A 17,862-nucleotide genomic window follows, 5' to 3' on the forward strand; every position below is an offset into this window, starting at 1 on the left:
ATATCAATTACCAAACCTTTCCTTGATTTCAATTCCACAATTCTAGTGATATCTTCCTTTTTGTCTATTGAATTGATTTCCATTATTCTCGCGGTAGGTTGAAGCAAAATTTCTTCCAAAGGAGCAAAGAAAATTTTTGTTCCCCTGTTTTCACTTTCAAGCTCTATGTGGGCACGTTTCCAAATTGAAAAGTGCTTCGAATGCTACAAGCTTTTTTTTGTTTTTTAATTAAAAAAGACAGATAAAGGAGATTAACTCTGACTATTCTATTTGAGCGTAACCATAGTAGTAACTAGCTATTACATGTTGTGAGCCGCACATGAGAGGCTTAGACGGTGAAAATCGCAAATGCTCCCTCAAATTCTATTGAGTTATAGCACTACCACATGGACTTGTGGTACTGTTTTAGAATCTTTAATTGGGTCAACGCAGTGAGACGATCACGTTCGTTCCCTCAGTAGACCATCGAGGACAATTAATGGCCTCAAAACTATGCCTTTTTTACAGCAGCGCTTTAGCCAGATTTAGATATATAATCAACACCCACAACAAATAAACTTGAGGCATGCAATATTATATTTGTCCAGTTGTCCTAATAATTAAAAAATGAGGTTGTGCTTCCTTTTTTTTTTTTTTTTTTTTGCGTTGAACGTGGAAGTCACTATGTATCATTGTATTTTCTTTATTTAGATTACTTTGTGGAAACCCTTAATGTGGCCAATTCAAAGTCAGACTTATAATCTTTATTAAAAACAATAACTTTTAAGCATTATAAAGCAACTACTAAGTACGAAAATAAAGTCTAATATATGTGTGTGTGTGTGATTATTCATCGGTTAGAAATAAAATACTCGCTCCTATCAGCTGGACGTGTAAGGTAATGCTTTATTTGATTTGATTTGATTTTCTAGCTCTTTAATTTGTTCCAATTAAGGCCGGCAAACTCTATATATATAATTCCACTGTTACATACCAAAAGAAAACACTAACACACAATCAAAAACCAGAAGCTAGCAAATTGGTTGTATACGTACGTAGTTAGTAATGGCAACATTGAGCGTTGAAGTGATCTCCAAAGAGATCGTTAAGCCATCTTCTCCAACCCCCAACGACCTTCACCATTACCAACTCTCCTTCAATGATCAAATGTCTCCCCCTGTCTACAACCCATTGTCCCTCTTCTATGCCTCCGACGGCGACACCAAATTCAACGTCGATGACATATCCGACCGCCTTAAGAAATCCCTTTCCGAGGTCTTAACCCTTTACTACCCTCTGGCTGGACGCATCAAAGACAACTCTTCCATCGACTGCAACGACAAGGGCATCCCTTTCTTGCAGGCTCGAGTCGACTGCCAACTTTCCGATGTCGTCCAGAATCCCGTTCCCGGCGAACTCAACAAGCTGGTCCCGTTTGAACTGGATACTCACACTGATATCGCCTTCGGCGTCCAACTCAACGTGTTTGAATGCGGCGGAATTGCCGTCGGAGCATGCATCTCTCACAAGGTTGCAGACGCGTTGTCGTATTTCGTGTTCGTCAGATGCTGGGCAGCCATTGCATGCGGAGACAAGGATGTAGTGTCTCCGCAATTTGTAGCGGCCACGCTGTTCCCGCCAAAGAATATATCCGGCGGAGGGTTTGTTCCCGGCGTTGGAATCACAAAGGATAATATCATAACAAACAGGTATGTATTTGATGCGTCGAAGATAGAAGCTCTGAAAGAAAAATACGCTGACCAAGAAGGCATAGAGAAGCAGAAACCGCCCTCGCGCGTTGAGGCCTTATCAGCATTCATATGGAACCGCTTTGTGGCCGCCACGAAGGATGAATCAGGACCGGAGAAGCTCTACAGTGTGCATCATGCAGTGAACCTACGGCCAAGATTTGAGCCGCCACAACCAGAATCTTCTTTCGGTAATCTTTTTTCCGTTGCCATAACAGTTCCGAAATTGAACAGTACTGGGGAAGAGGATGATCATCATGGCCTGATGCGTCAGGTAAGAGAGCAAATAAAGAAAATTGACGCAGATTACGTGAAGAAACTCCAACAACAGGGCAACCAATTCTTGGATTTCATGAGGGACCATGCTGCAAAATTCATCAAGGGCGAGGTGGTTACATTCAGTTTCACTAGTTTGTGCAGGTTTCCTCTGTATGAAGCTGATTTTGGATGGGGCAAGCCTACATGGTTTGGATCGCCTGCCCTGACTTTCAAGAACTTGGTTTTTTTCGTGGATACACCCTCGGGTGATGGAATAGAAGCTTATGTTAGCCTGAAGAAGGAAGACATGGCCAAATTCCAGAGTGACGAGGAGTTCCACACATTTGTTTCTCAAACCTAAAAGATAGCGCTGGCCTGTTTGATAATTAAAGATTTTTTTTTTTTTTTTTTCAAATGCATGGCGTGATATCTAAGGTAAAATGAGATTAAAATTTTTTATGACAGAAAAATGAAAAAATTGTTTGATAATAAGAAAGAAAGAATTTCTTTTTAGAAAAAAGAAAAAAAGAGTGAAATGTGTTATATATATATCGTAGCTGGTTAATACCCTCTCCTAATTAATTAAGTGGCTTGAAGTGCGATTGTATTAAGTCGTATATTTATCCTCGTTTTTGATTCATCGATCCGTTTGTGATTTTTTCTTTTTCTTTTTTAATTCTCAAGGTGAGGAAGTTGTTAATAAAGGGATAATATTGTTATAAATATTCATATTGTTGATAATGGCTCAAATTGTCAATAAGTGTGAAGATAATTGCTGAAAAATATCAATATTCAAGTTGGTGGACTCAAGTCATATTTATCTATAAGAGGATAAGGTTAGTTTTAAAAGGAGTCCAAGAACAACTGGAATTTGATTTTTTTGGAGAAAACGTGTGTGGATAAACATGTGGGTTGCAATGCTTATCTTCATCATGAAAATACTTTGTATTCATGATGGTTTCGTTTTTCCAGTAGCAATTAGATTAGAATTGTTTCTCCTCTTTTTTCGTGATTAAGCCACTATAAAAGGACATGCAGTCCTTGGTTAAGTGGGGATCCGGAAAATCCAAATTGGTGAGAGCATTTTGTGGCATTTACAAAATGTAGAGAGTTTTTCTTTACTGGGTATTTGAGAGGGACAGTTGAGTAGGGTGTACAAGGGGTTAAGGGCTTGGGTTTGGGATATTAAACTTGAGCGGTTCAGGCTTGTACCATTGTACTCAATATTTCTCAATAGTAAAGAAGGAGACCGGATCACGCCCCGTAGACGTAGGCATATTGCCGAACCACGTAAACTCTTTGTGTATGTGTGTGATTGATGTGTGTTCTCGTGCGTTTTCTTTTCAAACTTGTCTTTCGCATAAAGGGCTGGTGGGAAATTGGTTGCCAGTTAATTATCAATTTTCCCAACACAGTCTTGTACATGTTTCTCATCGATCGATCCGTATTATTAACTATTTATCTTAATTCAAGACAAACAATAATAATTTTCTTAGAGGTAGACTTGAATTGAAGCGTGAAACATGCATGTATACCATAAGAGTACGTTAGTTATTCAAAGTGTGAAATATTGCGTATTGTCTCATATGATTGCTTGTCCATCGATCGTAACCTCCATTACATGTACGGATACATTTTTTTGACTCTCAGGATAATGGTTTCTAATTTATATCTAATTTTTTCAAGTTTTCGTGCCGATAAAACCACATTTACTTCTTAGAAAATACTAAAATACGTAATATCTATTTTCAGCATAGAATTTATTAATTTGCAGAGTGCCTCAAGACTAGATCGAGCTACATAATTATTAGCTAGGCAAAGGCTGGCCTGCCTCCCACGTTTGATGCATGGGGATCCATGCTCACATGCATTTGAGCTTGAGAATGAAGAATTTCGAGGCTTGATTTTCCTTGAGAATGAAGAAGTTAAAATCAAAAATAAAAATGATATTACGAAATTGAATAAATAGTTATTTTCATTAATTCTTATACTTAAAAACTATACTTCCATTAATTCAAATTAATATTTTAAAAGTCTGGATCATAATCCATATATATTATATAGCAAGCGGATTAATTGCCCTCAAGAGAACATTAAATTATATGATTTACTTCTAATTAACACTTGGATTCAAGGATGCAAATTGAAGCAGCTCGTTGTCACATTCAAACAACCCCATGTCCTCTTCACTAAGACACACCCAAGCTTCAATTCCGCTGCCATCTCTCGTATCCATCAGCACCATAACATTCTTGCTCTCCATATTCGCTATGGTCACCCATCTCGGCTTCCCCCACCCAAAATCAGTTTCATACACTGGAAATTTGCACCAACTCGAACAACAAAAGAAGCGCATAATCTCCGTCGTGAAAAGACTATCAATCTCTTTATAAGACTTGAAAACCACTGAAAATGCCTCATCCCCTTGAAACTTTGCTGCATAATTTTCAGTAAAACCTTGTATCCCTTTCCTTAGCTTACCAACCAAGCTGTGCAACTCTATGTCACGGCAGCCGCCGCCTGTTTGCGCCTCAAAACACCACACAAGATTCCCAAAACAATTTTCGGGCGAGGGCGGCAGGAGCCTTTTGCGGATGTTGATCATTTGGATCAGTTTGGATGGCCTTGGAGACCCATATTTTAATTTTGACACGCTCGTTGCACATCTCCAAATGAGCGCTGACACGGCTTCCACGCGCGTGGGTTTCTCAACGCTGGCGCTGGCGCCTTTGGCCCTGAGAGCAGCAATCTTTGATGCATCAAACACGTACCTCCTTGTGGCGCTCTTCTCAACCACCAAGTGGGTGGCCGGCGACTTGGGGGTGAACTCTCTTCTCGGCGGTAAGCGAGATGCTGCACCGAATTCTGGTGGCACCGCCTCGCCGGAGCCAAGAGCTGCGCAAGCCCAGCCGTGGATGAACATGCTTGTCGTGGATGCATCGGCTAACCTATGGGAAATGCCCACCCCAAGAGCCATTCCTCCACATTCAAACAGGGTTGCTTGAACTACCACCAGATTTCCCGTGCGTTGCAGGGATTGGATTTCTGTAGGAAGAAACCGGCGAACCATTTTCTGTTCAGGTTGTTCGAGAATGTCAGAGAGACGGCAATACACTCGAGCTTCAAAAAAATCAGCTCCGTCGTCGTTACAGTCGATTGAGACATCATCTTTGATTTTTCCAGCTAGCGGGTAGAAAAGAGTCAGAGTTTCAGACAAAGATGCCTTTAGCCTTTGGGATCTTTCTGCATGGGGAAGAGGAGAGTCGGTGCTGCTGTTAGAGTAGAACAGAACCAACGACGTGTAATACTCCGGCTGCAGCTGATCTATAAGGCAGAGGTCGAAGCATCTGAGGTGATGGGATGTTGGAGTCGAAGGTTTTATTGTCTCTCTCTTGATTATCTCAACTTTAATCTCCATCGCTCTTGTTTTCATGCAAGCTAGCTAGGAGATCTGGTGTTAATCCTTCAATTGTTAATGGATTAACAATTTTATAATAATCAATATTCATGTACGGCATATAATTGTTAGAAATAAGGCAAAATGTGTTGCTATTTCTTAGCTTGTTTAGTTGAGCAGTAGTGGTACCTGTTAAATAACTTATTAGTGGTCCAAGTGGTCCATGTTAGTGGTCCTTGAGTCTAAGATTTTAGTTACTTATTAGTGGTCCATGTTATTCCAGCTTTAGTTAAGCATTTCTAGCAACCTTATCAAAATAACTAAAAATACACTTTTGATTTATTTTAACAACTCAACTTTTTACTATTCAATTTAAATATTATTTTTTAAAGATTTGTTTATTCTTAAAAAAAAAAAAAAAAAAAAAAAAGAGAAACCAAAAAAAAAAAAAAAAAAAGAGAGAGAAATGAGTTGTTTAATCAATAGGTGAGTAAACAGTAATTTTTATATTTAGTGAGTACTGTTCACTTCACTTTTTTTTTTTTTTGGTTAAAGTAGTGAAGTGAAGATTTAAACTACTTTTGTTAAATTGCCTCACCAAAATAATAATAAAAAATGGTTTTGGTGAGATTGCATGAGTGCTCTTAAGTGAGTCATTGTTTTTAGGAGTGAGTGATTCAATTGTAGTCTATTAATTAAACGTTTTACTTAATGAATTATGATATCAGTTTACCCAAAATATATCTGTTTTCATTTTGTTTTACCCTATCAAGTAATGATATAAGGAGTCCTCCTTATATCATTACTCCTCATCCTAACAGTTATAGAGACAAGACTATTTCTTATGCATCTATCTTAATTTCTAATTTTTCACAATAATTGCTTAAAAAATAAGTGGGGGAAATTTTGAACACACCAGGAAGATAAGTTCGTGATTCACATTTTTTTTTCCTTGTGCTTGTATCAAGAAATTAAACCACTAAAAAATAAATATATAAATAAATTATTTGTACGGATAAATGTGTAGGGTTGGGAGTATTGAATAAAATATAGACATAAGTTTTTTTTTTTTTTTTTTTAATAAGCAGCTTTCATCTTGTCATGATCACAAACAATATCCAATATATTTAATTTGTACATGTCTTGATTTCTTTGTATAATTGTATTGGTAATCAATGTACGATTTTATTTCCGTTTAATGATAAAAATACCATCAATATCATATTTGTTGTTGTCTTCATGGTCATCCTTACATTATTATTATTATTATTAGGGCAACCTAAACTTCGTCTCCTTGTGTAATTAGCTTAATCATATATAAGCTCCAGATTGTAAATTATTGAAAGTGCCTAATATTATAAGCTCCAGCTTGTACGGATGGGGCAAGCCTACGCATGGTTTGGCTCGCCTGCCCTCACCTTCAAGAAGTTGGTTTTTTTCGTGGATACCCCCTCAGGTGATGGAATAGAAGCTTATGTTAGCCTGAAGATCGAAGTAAGACATGGCCAAATTCCAGAGCGACGAGGAGTTCCACTCATTTGTTTTTCAATCCTGAAGAGTGTATTATGTCCATCATTGCGAACGATACTCTCCTTTTTAGTGCTCTCCTTATTAAGTGGCTTGAAGTGCAATTGTATTAAGTCGTATATTTATCCTCGTTTTTTATTTATCCGTTTGTGATTGTTTTTTTTTTTGTAATTCCCAAGGTGAGCTAGTTGGTTAATAAAGGGATCATTAACTATTAACTATTTATCTTAATTCAAGACAAACAATATTATGGATGGGACATATGCATAAAAGGTTCATTGAAAATATACAACAATAATTTTCTTAAAGGTAGACTTGAATCTGAAGTGTGAGACATGCATGTGTGTATATATAAGATCTACATATGCTCACATGCATTTGAGCCTGAGAATGAAGAATTTCGAGGCTTGATTTTCCTTGATCGAGAATGAAAATCAAAAATAAAAATGATATTACGAAATTAAATAAATAGATATTTTCATTCTTACCAAAACTAAACTTCCAATTCAAATATTTTTAAAGTACGTAGTCCTAGAACAACAGAAATTTGGATCATAATCCATTTATATTAATTATGATTTACTTCAAATTAACATGCACTTGGATTCAAGGAAGCAAATTCAAGCAGCTCGTTGTCACGTTCAAACAACGCCATATCCCCTTCACTAAGACACACCCAAGCTTCAATTCCCCTGCCATCTCTAGTATCCATCAGCACAATAACATTCTTGCTCGCCATATTCGCTATGGTCACCCATCTCGGCTTCCCCCACCCAAAATCAGTTTCATATACTGGAAATCTGCACCAACTCGAACAACAAAAGAAGCGCATAACCTCCGTCGTGTAAAGGCTATCAATCTCTTTATAAGACTTGAAAACCACTGAAAATGCCTCATCCCCTTGAAACTTTGCTGCATAATTTTCAGTAAAACCTTTTATCCCTTTCCTCAGCTCACCAACCAAGCTGTGCAACTCTATGTCACTGCAGCCGCCGCCTGTTTGCGCCTCAAAACACCACACAAGATTCCCAAAACAATTTTCCGGCGAGGGCGGTAGTAGCCTTTTGCGGATGTTGATCATTTGGATCAGTTTGGATGGCCTTGGAGACCCATCTTTTGATTTTGACACGCTCGTTGCACATCTCCAAATCAGCGCTGACACGGCTTCCACGCTCGTGGGTTTCTCAACGCTGGCGCTGGCGGCTTTGGCCCTGAGAGCAGCAATCTTTGATGCATCAAACACGTACCTCCTTGTGGCGCTCTTCTCAACCACCAAGTGGGTGGCCGGAGGCGTGGGGGTGAACTCTCTTCTCGGCGGTAAGCGAGATGCTGCGCCGAATTCCGGTGGTACCGCCTTGCCGGAGCCAAGTGCCGCGGAAGCCCAGCCGTGGATGAACATACTTGTCGTGGATGCATCGGCTAACCTGTGGGAAATCCCCACCCCAAGAGCCATTCCTCCACATTCAAAGAGGGTTACTTGAACTACCACCAGATTTCTCGTGCGTTGCCTGGATTGGATTTCTTGAGGAAGAAACCGGCGAACCATTTTCTGTTCAGGTTGTTCGAGAACGTCAGAGAGACGGCAATACACTCGAGCTTCGGAAAAATCAGCTCCGTCGTCGTTACAGTCGATTGAGACATCATCTTTGATTTTTCCAGCTAGCGGGTAGAAAAGAGTCAGAGTTTCAGACAAAGATGCCTTTAGCCTTTGGGATCTTTCTGCATGGGGAAGAGGAGAGTCGGTGCTGCTGTTAGAGTAGAACAGAACCAACGGCGTGTAAGACTCCGGCTGCAGCTGATCTATAAGGCAGAGGTCGAAGCATCTGAGGTGATGGGGAGTTGGAGTCGAAGGTTTTATTGTCTCTCTCTTAATTATCTCAACTTTAATCTCCATCGCTCTTGTTTTCATGCAAGGAGATCTGGTGTTCCTTCAATGGGGTTCATCTAATTGTTGGTCTCTTTTATAATAATCATTCATGTACGATATATAATTGCTTAAAAAATAAGTGGGGGAAATTTTGAACACACCAAGAAGATAAGTTCGTGATTCCCATTTTTTTTCCCCTAGTCATGATCATAAACAATATCCAATTTATTTGTACATGTCTTGATTTCTTTGTATAATTATATTGGCAATCATTATACGATTTTATTTCTATTTAATGATAAAAATACCATTAATATATCATATTTGTTGTTGTCATCATGGTCATCCTTATATTTTTATTATTATTATTAGGGCGGCCTAAACTTTGTCTTGATCCTTATGTTGATTAATCATATATAAGCTACCGATTCTAATTAAATTATTAAAAGTGCCTAATAATATTGCTTATTAATTCTATCTTTACATGATGATGCATGTCTTTTTTGTTTGATAGGAGATTCGTAAAAAATAAAAGCATATTCCTATTGCATGTCTATATGGCTACGTGTGTTTGAGACATTAGATCAAGATTCTCTACATAATTTCTTTAAATTTTGTTACCTGATCAATATTATTATTTATATTAGATATGATATGCAATAAATAAATAAATAGTTAAAATATTTTAAAATCTGAACATCAGTAACAAGATATGATAAATGTTGAGGTAGTAATATTTGAATTATATAATTTATAAATAATTATCAGAATAATTTTTCCTAAAATATTTATAAAGACAGGCGTGAAAGGAGAGCAAAGCAAACATTTTCTTGTGCTGCGTGTCATAATTGCCATGTGGCTCCATAATACTTTGATGGTCTTTGCTTAATGCATGGATCTAGATCTGGTTCAATCTAGAAATGATTGATATTAATAAATTTTTTTTGTCATTTTATTTTACAAATTAGTTATTGAATTTATGTAAATCTCATATAAGTAAAAGGTGGATTCCACAAATCTAATGAGTGATTTATTGAATTTATATAAAAATACGAGAGAATTATAAATAAATCATTGACATCGATCATTTATCGGTTCAATGTTAATTAGGTATACAGAAGACGGAAGAGGCAGTAAAAAAAACAAAAAAAGAAAGGGCCGGGAAACATAAAAATTGAATTGGGATTTTTTATTTTATTTTAAATGATATAAACAAATTAATAATGATTAATTTATTGAATTTATATAAAAATATGGGAGAATTATAAATAATTTATTGACATCGATCATTTATCGGTTCAATATTAATTAGGTATACGGAAGACAGAAGAGGCAGTAAAAAAAACAAAAAAAGAAAGGGGAACATATAAATTGAATTGGGATTTTTTATTTTATTTTAAATGATATGAGAACAGGAAATTGGATAATACAAGCAGATTAGTGATCCTCCAACAGAAGATGAAATGAAATTATCGTTCAACACTTGGATTCAAGGCTGCAAATTCAAGCAGCTCTTTGTTACGTTCAAATAACGCCATATCTTGTTCGCTAAGAGTCACCCAAGCTTCAATTCCGCCGCCATCTCTCGTATCCACCAGTACAACGAAATTCTTGTGCACCAAATCACCAACACTTACCCACGTGGGCTTTCCCCACCCGAAATCAGCTTCATACAGCGGAAATCTGCACCAACTGGAGAAGCCAATGAAGTGAACACTCTCTGCGTAAAGGCTATCAATCTCTTTATAAGACTCACCAAACACAGAGAAGGTCTCGTCGCCTTGAAATTTTGATGCATAATTTTGAGTAAAGGCTTCTATCCCTTTCCTCAGCTCAATAACCAAGCCGTCCAGCTCTGTCTCTCTGTCCCCCGTTTTCGCCACAAACAAACACATGAGATTCCCAAAAGAAGTTTCAGGGAATGGCGGCGCTACCCTTTTGCGGATGTTCATTATTTGGACCAGCTTCGACGGCCGTGAGACGGTCCTTGCACATTTCCAAATGAGGGCTGACACGGCTTCGACGCGCGTGGGCTGCGGAATGCTACCGCCGGCGGCTTTAGCCTTGAGAGCACCAATCTTTGATGCATCAAACACATATCTCCTTGTAACAATCGTCTCATCATTCACCGTTTGCTTGGCCGGCGGCGTGGCGGAGAGCTCTTTTCTCGGTGGTAAGCGAGATGATGCCACGCCAAATTCCGGTAGCGCCGCCGGATCACCAGACCCAAGGGCCGTGCCGGCCCAGGCTTGGATGAACAGAGTAGCCGTGGATGCGTCGGCTAACCTGCGGGAAACGCGGACCCCAATGGCCATTCCTCCGCAACAAAAGAAGGTAGCCTGAACTAGCACCAGACTGGATTCAATCTCTTTAGGAAGAAATTGGCGCAGAATTTTCCGTTGAGGCTGTTCGAGAATGTCTGAGAGACGGCAGTTGACTTGGGCTTCGAGAAAATCAGCTCCATCGTCGTTACAATCGATTGAGACATTGTCTTTGACTTTCCCAGCAAGCGGGTAGAAGCGAGCCAGAGTTTGAGATAATGATGCCTTGAGCGTATAAGATATTTCTGCAGATTTGACATGGGGAAGAGAAGGGTCGACGGTGTTATTAGAGTAGAATAGAAGCAATGATATGTAAGATGCAGGCTGCAGCTGATCTATAAGGCAGAGATCGAAGCATCTAAGATGATTTGGGGTTGGAGAGGAAGGTTTTATTGTCTCTCTCTTGATTATCTCAACTTTAATCTCCATTGCTTTTTGTTGATGCAAATCGAGATTGGTACATGCAGGACACCCAATATGATTGACTCGTTCAGTTGTGTTTCTTCATCTAGTTCTTGGTCCTTTATAGTCGTTCAATTAAGCACAATAATTGTTAAAAAAAAAAAGTGGGGGAGAAATTTAAATATTTCAAGATAAAATTAATGTGAGACAGATCTTGTTTCCCATACCGAGAAATTTTGTTTACGGATCGGATCATTCAAAAAGATTACTTTCATGTGATCGATGTGACAAAATGTTTCTAAGTTAAAGGGGATTAATGGATATGGCGTCATTCACCTTGCATTATTAAAATATGATGTACATGGAGATTAAAGATCAATTACTTTAATAAATAGATAATTGATTTTCGATTTTAAAATTATCAAAATCTCATTCTATTAATGTTAACTTTATTTCGATCTTCCTGAATTGAATCTATGGCATGGAGTAGTTTGTTTTTACTTGGCAAGTTGATTATTTTGTTGGTAAGCAGCAAAGATAACTCACCATGTTGTCATGATCACAAACAATATCCAATTTATTTAATTATGGCTTGATTTCTTTGTATAATTCAATCGGTCCCAACAATGTACGATTTTATTTTATTTTTTGCCTTGTGAAAAAATTACCATCAATAACACAGTTGTAGTTGTCATCATGGTCGTCCTCATGATTTTATATGTTTATTATTAGGGTGATCTAAATTTGGCTCCATATGTTGCTTAATCATATTTCCATAATGTAAATTATCAAACATTGATTGTACTCAAAGTGGGGCAGATAAGACACGTCATTCTCTTAATAAATGATCAAGAAAAGAGTTTCTTTCTCTGTACATGCTCCCTTCTTCTTTGAGCTGAGGGTGTCGAGTCCACCAATAGTCACAAAATCCCATTTCTAAGCCCATAGAAGGTTTTGGAGGGTTTGTGCAATACTCTGATCAATTAATTTCTTTCGAGTACAAGTAACTTGACCCATTGATCAAGGGTCCATTCAGCCCTCGGCCCAGGCTAGTCATTATGACATTAACTACTAGAATAAGCATTAATTCTCATGGGTGTACTTAAAATGTGATTGAGTTGCCCTCGTATTCTCTCCTTGCCTCGGCCAAGCCAGTCTCGATCCGTCGAAGCTTTTTAGAATGTTCCATTCCGCAATTTCACTCTCCTTTCTAAGGGTGTATTTAAAATTGCGATTTCACAAGAATAATTTATGTTTTTAAAATATATTGTAAAACAGAAATTGTTTGGCATTGCAATTTTAAAAAACACTTAATTTAAAATAAAAATAAAATTTTGCAATTTCTATAAGTAAGTTAAAGGGTGCTTATTTGAAAAAGTACGAACTTAAACCAAAATCATGATTTCGCATAACAAATATTTGATTGAAAATATTTTTTAACATATTTTACCAAATACCTTTACGATTTCAAAAACGTAATTTTTAAAATCGCACTTATTGAAATTACAATCCCAAAAAGACCCTAAGTACCGCCCTTCTATGAGCCGCTATCTTCTTCTCTCGCTCCCTCTCATACTTAAAATCCAATTAAAATCTGCTACTCCTATTCGAATTCATTAATACAAGAAGGATCCACCTGTTTCTGTATAGGGATTTAGACTTGAACGGTGAGGAGGAAGAAGAGGCGGAGGGGAAATTGGAGAGGAGTAGGTGGGATCAGAGTGCTTCTTCGTCTCCACAGCTCGTCTGGTAACAAAATCTTATGCTCTAATCAATTGAGCTTTACAATCGTGCACTTGATTGGCCTTAAGAATCAAAACAAACGTGAAAACTAGCATGCAATTCTTGAAGTAACAATATTGCTAGTTTTAATAACAAGGGATAGGGGGACAAGACCATTACACCAAGACAAAACACAGTAAAGGGGTAGGCAACCCAAGAATAATTCCCAATACAACAATATCAATGCAGGTCAATATAAAATAAAAGGAAATGTGTCAAATAAATAACACAACCCTATGTAATGGTTGCCAGTTAAGGCGGTACCAGAGACTGCGCTCTCAAGAGGCATCCAGAATCCCACAGCTGAGTAAACCATAGCAAACTCCCAATTGACATAGACTTACTGCAATTCTGGGATGACTTCTAGTTCTTGGTTTTGATGTCTTGTAGCCACACTTGCATTGATTCTTGCAGGACCTGCAGAGGAAAAGGGATTAGGAGGAATGGTTAATTTATCTCCTTCTCCTTCCAACATTTGTATCACATATTTCATGGAAGGACGATCCACTGGATGCCACTGGATGCACCAGAGTCCCACAATTGCAAGTTTCTTTGCAATTTTAGCATCTCCATCATCATCAATAAAGACTCGTAAGTCTTCTCTTTGTTCTAAGAGATTGTAGATCCATTATGGGAAGTAGACTTCACTAGTATTCTTACCTGTAATATCAACATTTTTCCGTCCACCAACTATTTCAAGCAACAAAATTCCAAAACTATAAACATCTGATTTGTAAGATACATTCCCAAAGTTTCTAGAGAACACTTCGGGTGCAATGTAACCAATAGTCCCCCTAGCTGTTGTCATGGACACTGCACTTTGATCCTTGGAACACAACTTAGCAAGACCAAAATCAGATATTTTTGGATTGAAGTTCTGGTCTAACAAAATATTATGTGGTTTGATATCAAAATGAAGGATTCGTTGATCACACCCTTGGTGGAGATATTCAATTCCTTTTGCTATGCCGAGAGCAATATCTTGCAACTTGTTCCAACCAAGAAAACGGTTCTTGATGTCTGCTGAAGATGTGAATCTCTCTAGTGAATCATTTGGTAAAAATTCATAAACTAGAGCTCGTCTAAATCCATCCGCACAAAAGCCAACCAAGCGAACCACATTAACATGGTGGATCCTACCCATCGTTCCCACTTCATTTATGAATTCTTGCCCATTTTCCTTAGAAGTGTTTAGGATCTTCACTGCAACATGAATTTCATTAGAAAGCTTTCCTTTGAACACTGTTCCGTAGGCTCCTTGACCTAACTTCTCAATAAATTGATTCGTAATCCTTTTAATATCAGCATACGAATATCTTGTAGGTTTAAAATTTCTATAATCCTCTAAAAACTTTTTTATCTTTGCTTCATTTTCTTTTTCTATTTTGTCATAGCTATAGGCACGGTAGAGAGCAAAGCCTACTAGTACTGATAGACATGAACTTAAGATTACACCTGCATGTTATACATTCACGAGTTAAGAAATTTCATCTTCCCAGCAACGAAAATTTCAAATGGCTAACAGACAACGTACCGATAGTCACCAACTTTGATGATGCCGCACCTGTTAAAAACCTAACATAATTAGCTTCTCGATCGTTATACATACGAGAAAATAAATAATTGTTTGAAAATTTGTTACTTATATTTAAGTAATTATGAACCCAACTCATGATCAGTATTCTTTTTTTAAAAAACAGAGAAATCAAAACCAAGTTAAAATGATTCCGATTAATTTCAGACCTTGAGTACACGTTCCAGGCTTCTAAGAGGCCTCCAACAGTTAGGGGAAGTCATCTAGTGAAAGAGCTACATGCCCTAATACAATTCTTTACCAACACATTGAGTTAATTATGTTTCTAGAATGTCGTCTCTTTGTAGTAACATTGCCTATTTTAAACCTGTCAAGTATTGAGTTATTTTTGGTTGTTATGTGATTTGCTCACTATCGGGGAATACCATCCTCTCCATTTCACTTTTATTAACCAAAATCCACGCTTCCATGGAAGTGAAATGGAGAGTATCCAGTTCCATGCTCCCGCATTCCTCTGTCAGTCAGCGTCTTAGTAGTTTTTATTTATTTTTAAAGCAATACAAAGGGACCAAAGCTAAGGGGGACAAACATTTACTAGAAGTTGATTAACCAAAATCCACGCTTCCATGGAATCCTAGTCAACTTAACCAAACATGTAGTATATATCATCCGGCAAGGTACCATTCATGCATGAGCAACCTTTTTATTTTATTTTATTTCTGGGTGGAAATGAATGCAGGAAATTCGCCGTTGGTGAGGAGCAATCAATGCATGTTGGCTTGAAAACTGTGAAGAAATTGAGTACAAAGGTGGAAACTGGACAGATCGAGAAGACATACCTTTGTCTTTGGGGAAGCATTCGGTGCCCTTATTCTTCCATCTGCATTTCTCGCCTTTTACTTCACAGTGTCCGCATTCTGGTCTTGACCACTTCAACTGAATACCATTGTCATCATCACTGAGTTCTATAGGATATGGAATTGATTCAAGATTATACATCTTTGTACAAGATGTGGGCAAATCACCGACGTCCAAATAAGAATTGAATGCATAAACTTGGTAGGTAAGGCCACTAAAACAAGAGATTGCATCGTAATTTTCTGTTCCTATAGGGGAACAATTGAATAAGGAATAGTCACTAAGGGACTCTTCTTTGAACAGGAAAGGCGAGGAAGATAAATTGAGTCCCCGAAGGCTCCTTGCAAAGCAACGATTTGGATCATATAATTCAATTACCTGAAATTTGTAGTCAATCATTTTGACAAAGAGCTTTACCCGAGATTTCGGCAGCTTGAGCACGGTATGTTTTCTTTCAATGCAAGAGAGACTAAACCCTGGATACCCACAGAAATTTGGCTGACTGTTAAGTCGGAAGGGAAATCGAATGACTGGGCCATCGCCTCCACACCGCAATTCAGCACACCCATTATTTTGGCCTTCTCCAAGGCCAATGGAGAAAGCCACAAACAAGAACAAGTATGAGATTGCCATTACCTCTCTTCTCTGGAAGAATTACCAGCCTCTTAAAAGTCTTTTCAAAGCTTTCTCCAACGATATTACCTCTGGCTTTTTGTTTGTGAACTTCTCGTAGACTTATTAGGGTCTATGGTTATTAATTTTTATAGCCGCCAGTCAATGTTGTTGTATATAGGCAATTTCCTGCACCCATATTTCAAACATTTCGGCCACTCACTCTATAGCATAGCCCACAATTCTCCTTTCTCACCTATTTTTCTTCCTTCATTTAAAAGCTCCCTTGTCTATAAGCTTTAAGAGTATTTTCAGTAAACTTCGTATAAAAAAGTTTATTTCCTAATTTTAGAAAATATATCTAAAACATTACAAAAAATATCTCATAATAGACTTTTTAAATAAACCTTAAATATTATGATTACTACAGTAAAATTCAATGTTTTGAATTTTATTATTAAAATCTTTATGATTATTAAAATAAAAAAAAATATGATTATCTCTTGTCTCTCCTCTCTCTTTTTATGTCTTAAAATTATCTCTCATCTCTTCTCTTCTTTATATATATATATATATATATATATATAAAATATAATTAAAAAATAAATATTTTAATAATATAAAAAATATTAAGAAAAACTATTAAAGTATATTTTAACTTTAAATCTTTAAATGTTGAAAAAATAATAAAAAAATTGCTAAAAATGCTCTTAAAGACAAATGACACAAGGCTTCTTAGAGCATTTCCAGCAGACTCCCTAATAAGAGAGTCTGTTCCCTATGTGTAGGAAATATGTCCAAAAAATCACAAAAAATGTTCCACAGCAAATTTCCTAAATAAGCCTCAACCATGAGGATCGCTACAGTAGAACCTAAAGTATAGGGTTCTACTATTGCGATCCTTATGATTATTAAATTCAAAAAAAATATTTCTCTCTCTTCTTTACACTCTCCTCTCTCCTCTTACAATTCTCTCTCCTTTCTCTTCTCATATATATAATATAATTAAAAAAATAAATATTTTAATGATATAGGGAATGATTAAGGGAGGCTATTGGAGCGTATTTTGACATAAGGAAATAAAAAGTAGTTTAGATTCTTAAATATAAGAAAAATGACGATAAAGCTGTTAGGAATGCTCTTAGAGAGATGAAGACAATCGGCCAAGATTTAACAAGGCCTTTTTTGTCAAAGATTGCGGCTGCAATTATCTACGTGGAGAAATGTGATGAGTAATGAGAGTGAGCCAAATTGTCAACAAAGGTGAGCCACATTTTGCCAACAGCAGCTTTAATCATGGCTTGAATTATGGAGCAATGTAAGCTGACTTGTATTTGACTTGCAGGCCATGGACTTTTATGCTGTTAACATTCCTCTCGCCCTGTTTCCTCCTCTACTTTTACTCATATTTTGCAGCAGTCCTCCTCTCTTATTTCTTTGTGTTTCCTTTGTTTAATTTACTCACCTCGAATGTGCCTCGCTGAAAAATCCAGCCAATAATTTCCATCAACTTTATAAGGGCCAAGTCTTTTAATTAAGATCATTTCATGCCTCTCTCTCTCTCAATGGCTAGAGGA

At 37.3% G+C, this 17,862-nt stretch overlaps 4 protein-coding genes and 1 pseudogene across 4 annotated transcripts; 1 reads left to right on the top strand and 4 right to left on the bottom strand.

Annotated features, from left to right (window-relative positions):
* The first annotated feature begins 1,044 nt into the window (after nucleotides 1–1,044).
* Nucleotides 1,045–2,346, top strand: LOC132176958 (stemmadenine O-acetyltransferase-like). The gene has a single exon (XM_059589124.1). It carries the CDS (start codon nucleotides 1,045–1,047, stop codon nucleotides 2,344–2,346), a length of 1,302 nt encoding a protein of 433 aa, XP_059445107.1.
* Nucleotides 2,347–4,098: 1,752 nt separating this feature from the next.
* LOC132176950 (BAHD acyltransferase At5g47980-like) lies at nucleotides 4,099–5,403 on the bottom strand. The gene has a single exon (XM_059589116.1). It carries the CDS (start codon nucleotides 5,401–5,403, stop codon nucleotides 4,099–4,101), a length of 1,305 nt encoding a protein of 434 aa, XP_059445099.1.
* A 2,095-nt stretch (nucleotides 5,404–7,498) lies between these two features.
* On the bottom strand, nucleotides 7,499–8,803 carry LOC132178472 (vinorine synthase-like). Its single transcript, XM_059590902.1, has one exon. It carries the CDS (start codon nucleotides 8,801–8,803, stop codon nucleotides 7,499–7,501), a length of 1,305 nt encoding a protein of 434 aa, XP_059446885.1.
* A 1,442-nt stretch (nucleotides 8,804–10,245) lies between these two features.
* On the bottom strand, nucleotides 10,246–11,526 carry LOC132178473 (BAHD acyltransferase At5g47980-like). Its single transcript, XM_059590903.1, has one exon. The coding sequence runs from the start codon at nucleotides 11,524–11,526 to the stop codon at nucleotides 10,246–10,248; it is 1,281 nt and encodes a 426-aa protein (XP_059446886.1).
* A 1,933-nt stretch (nucleotides 11,527–13,459) lies between these two features.
* LOC132178474 (rust resistance kinase Lr10-like) lies at nucleotides 13,460–16,306 on the bottom strand (annotated as a pseudogene).
* Nucleotides 16,307–17,862: the final 1,556 nt, after the last annotated feature.

This window comes from Corylus avellana, chromosome ca4 (assembly GCF_901000735.1).
Source record: "Corylus avellana chromosome ca4, CavTom2PMs-1.0".
Classification (NCBI taxonomy): domain Eukaryota; kingdom Viridiplantae; phylum Streptophyta; class Magnoliopsida; order Fagales; family Betulaceae; genus Corylus; species Corylus avellana.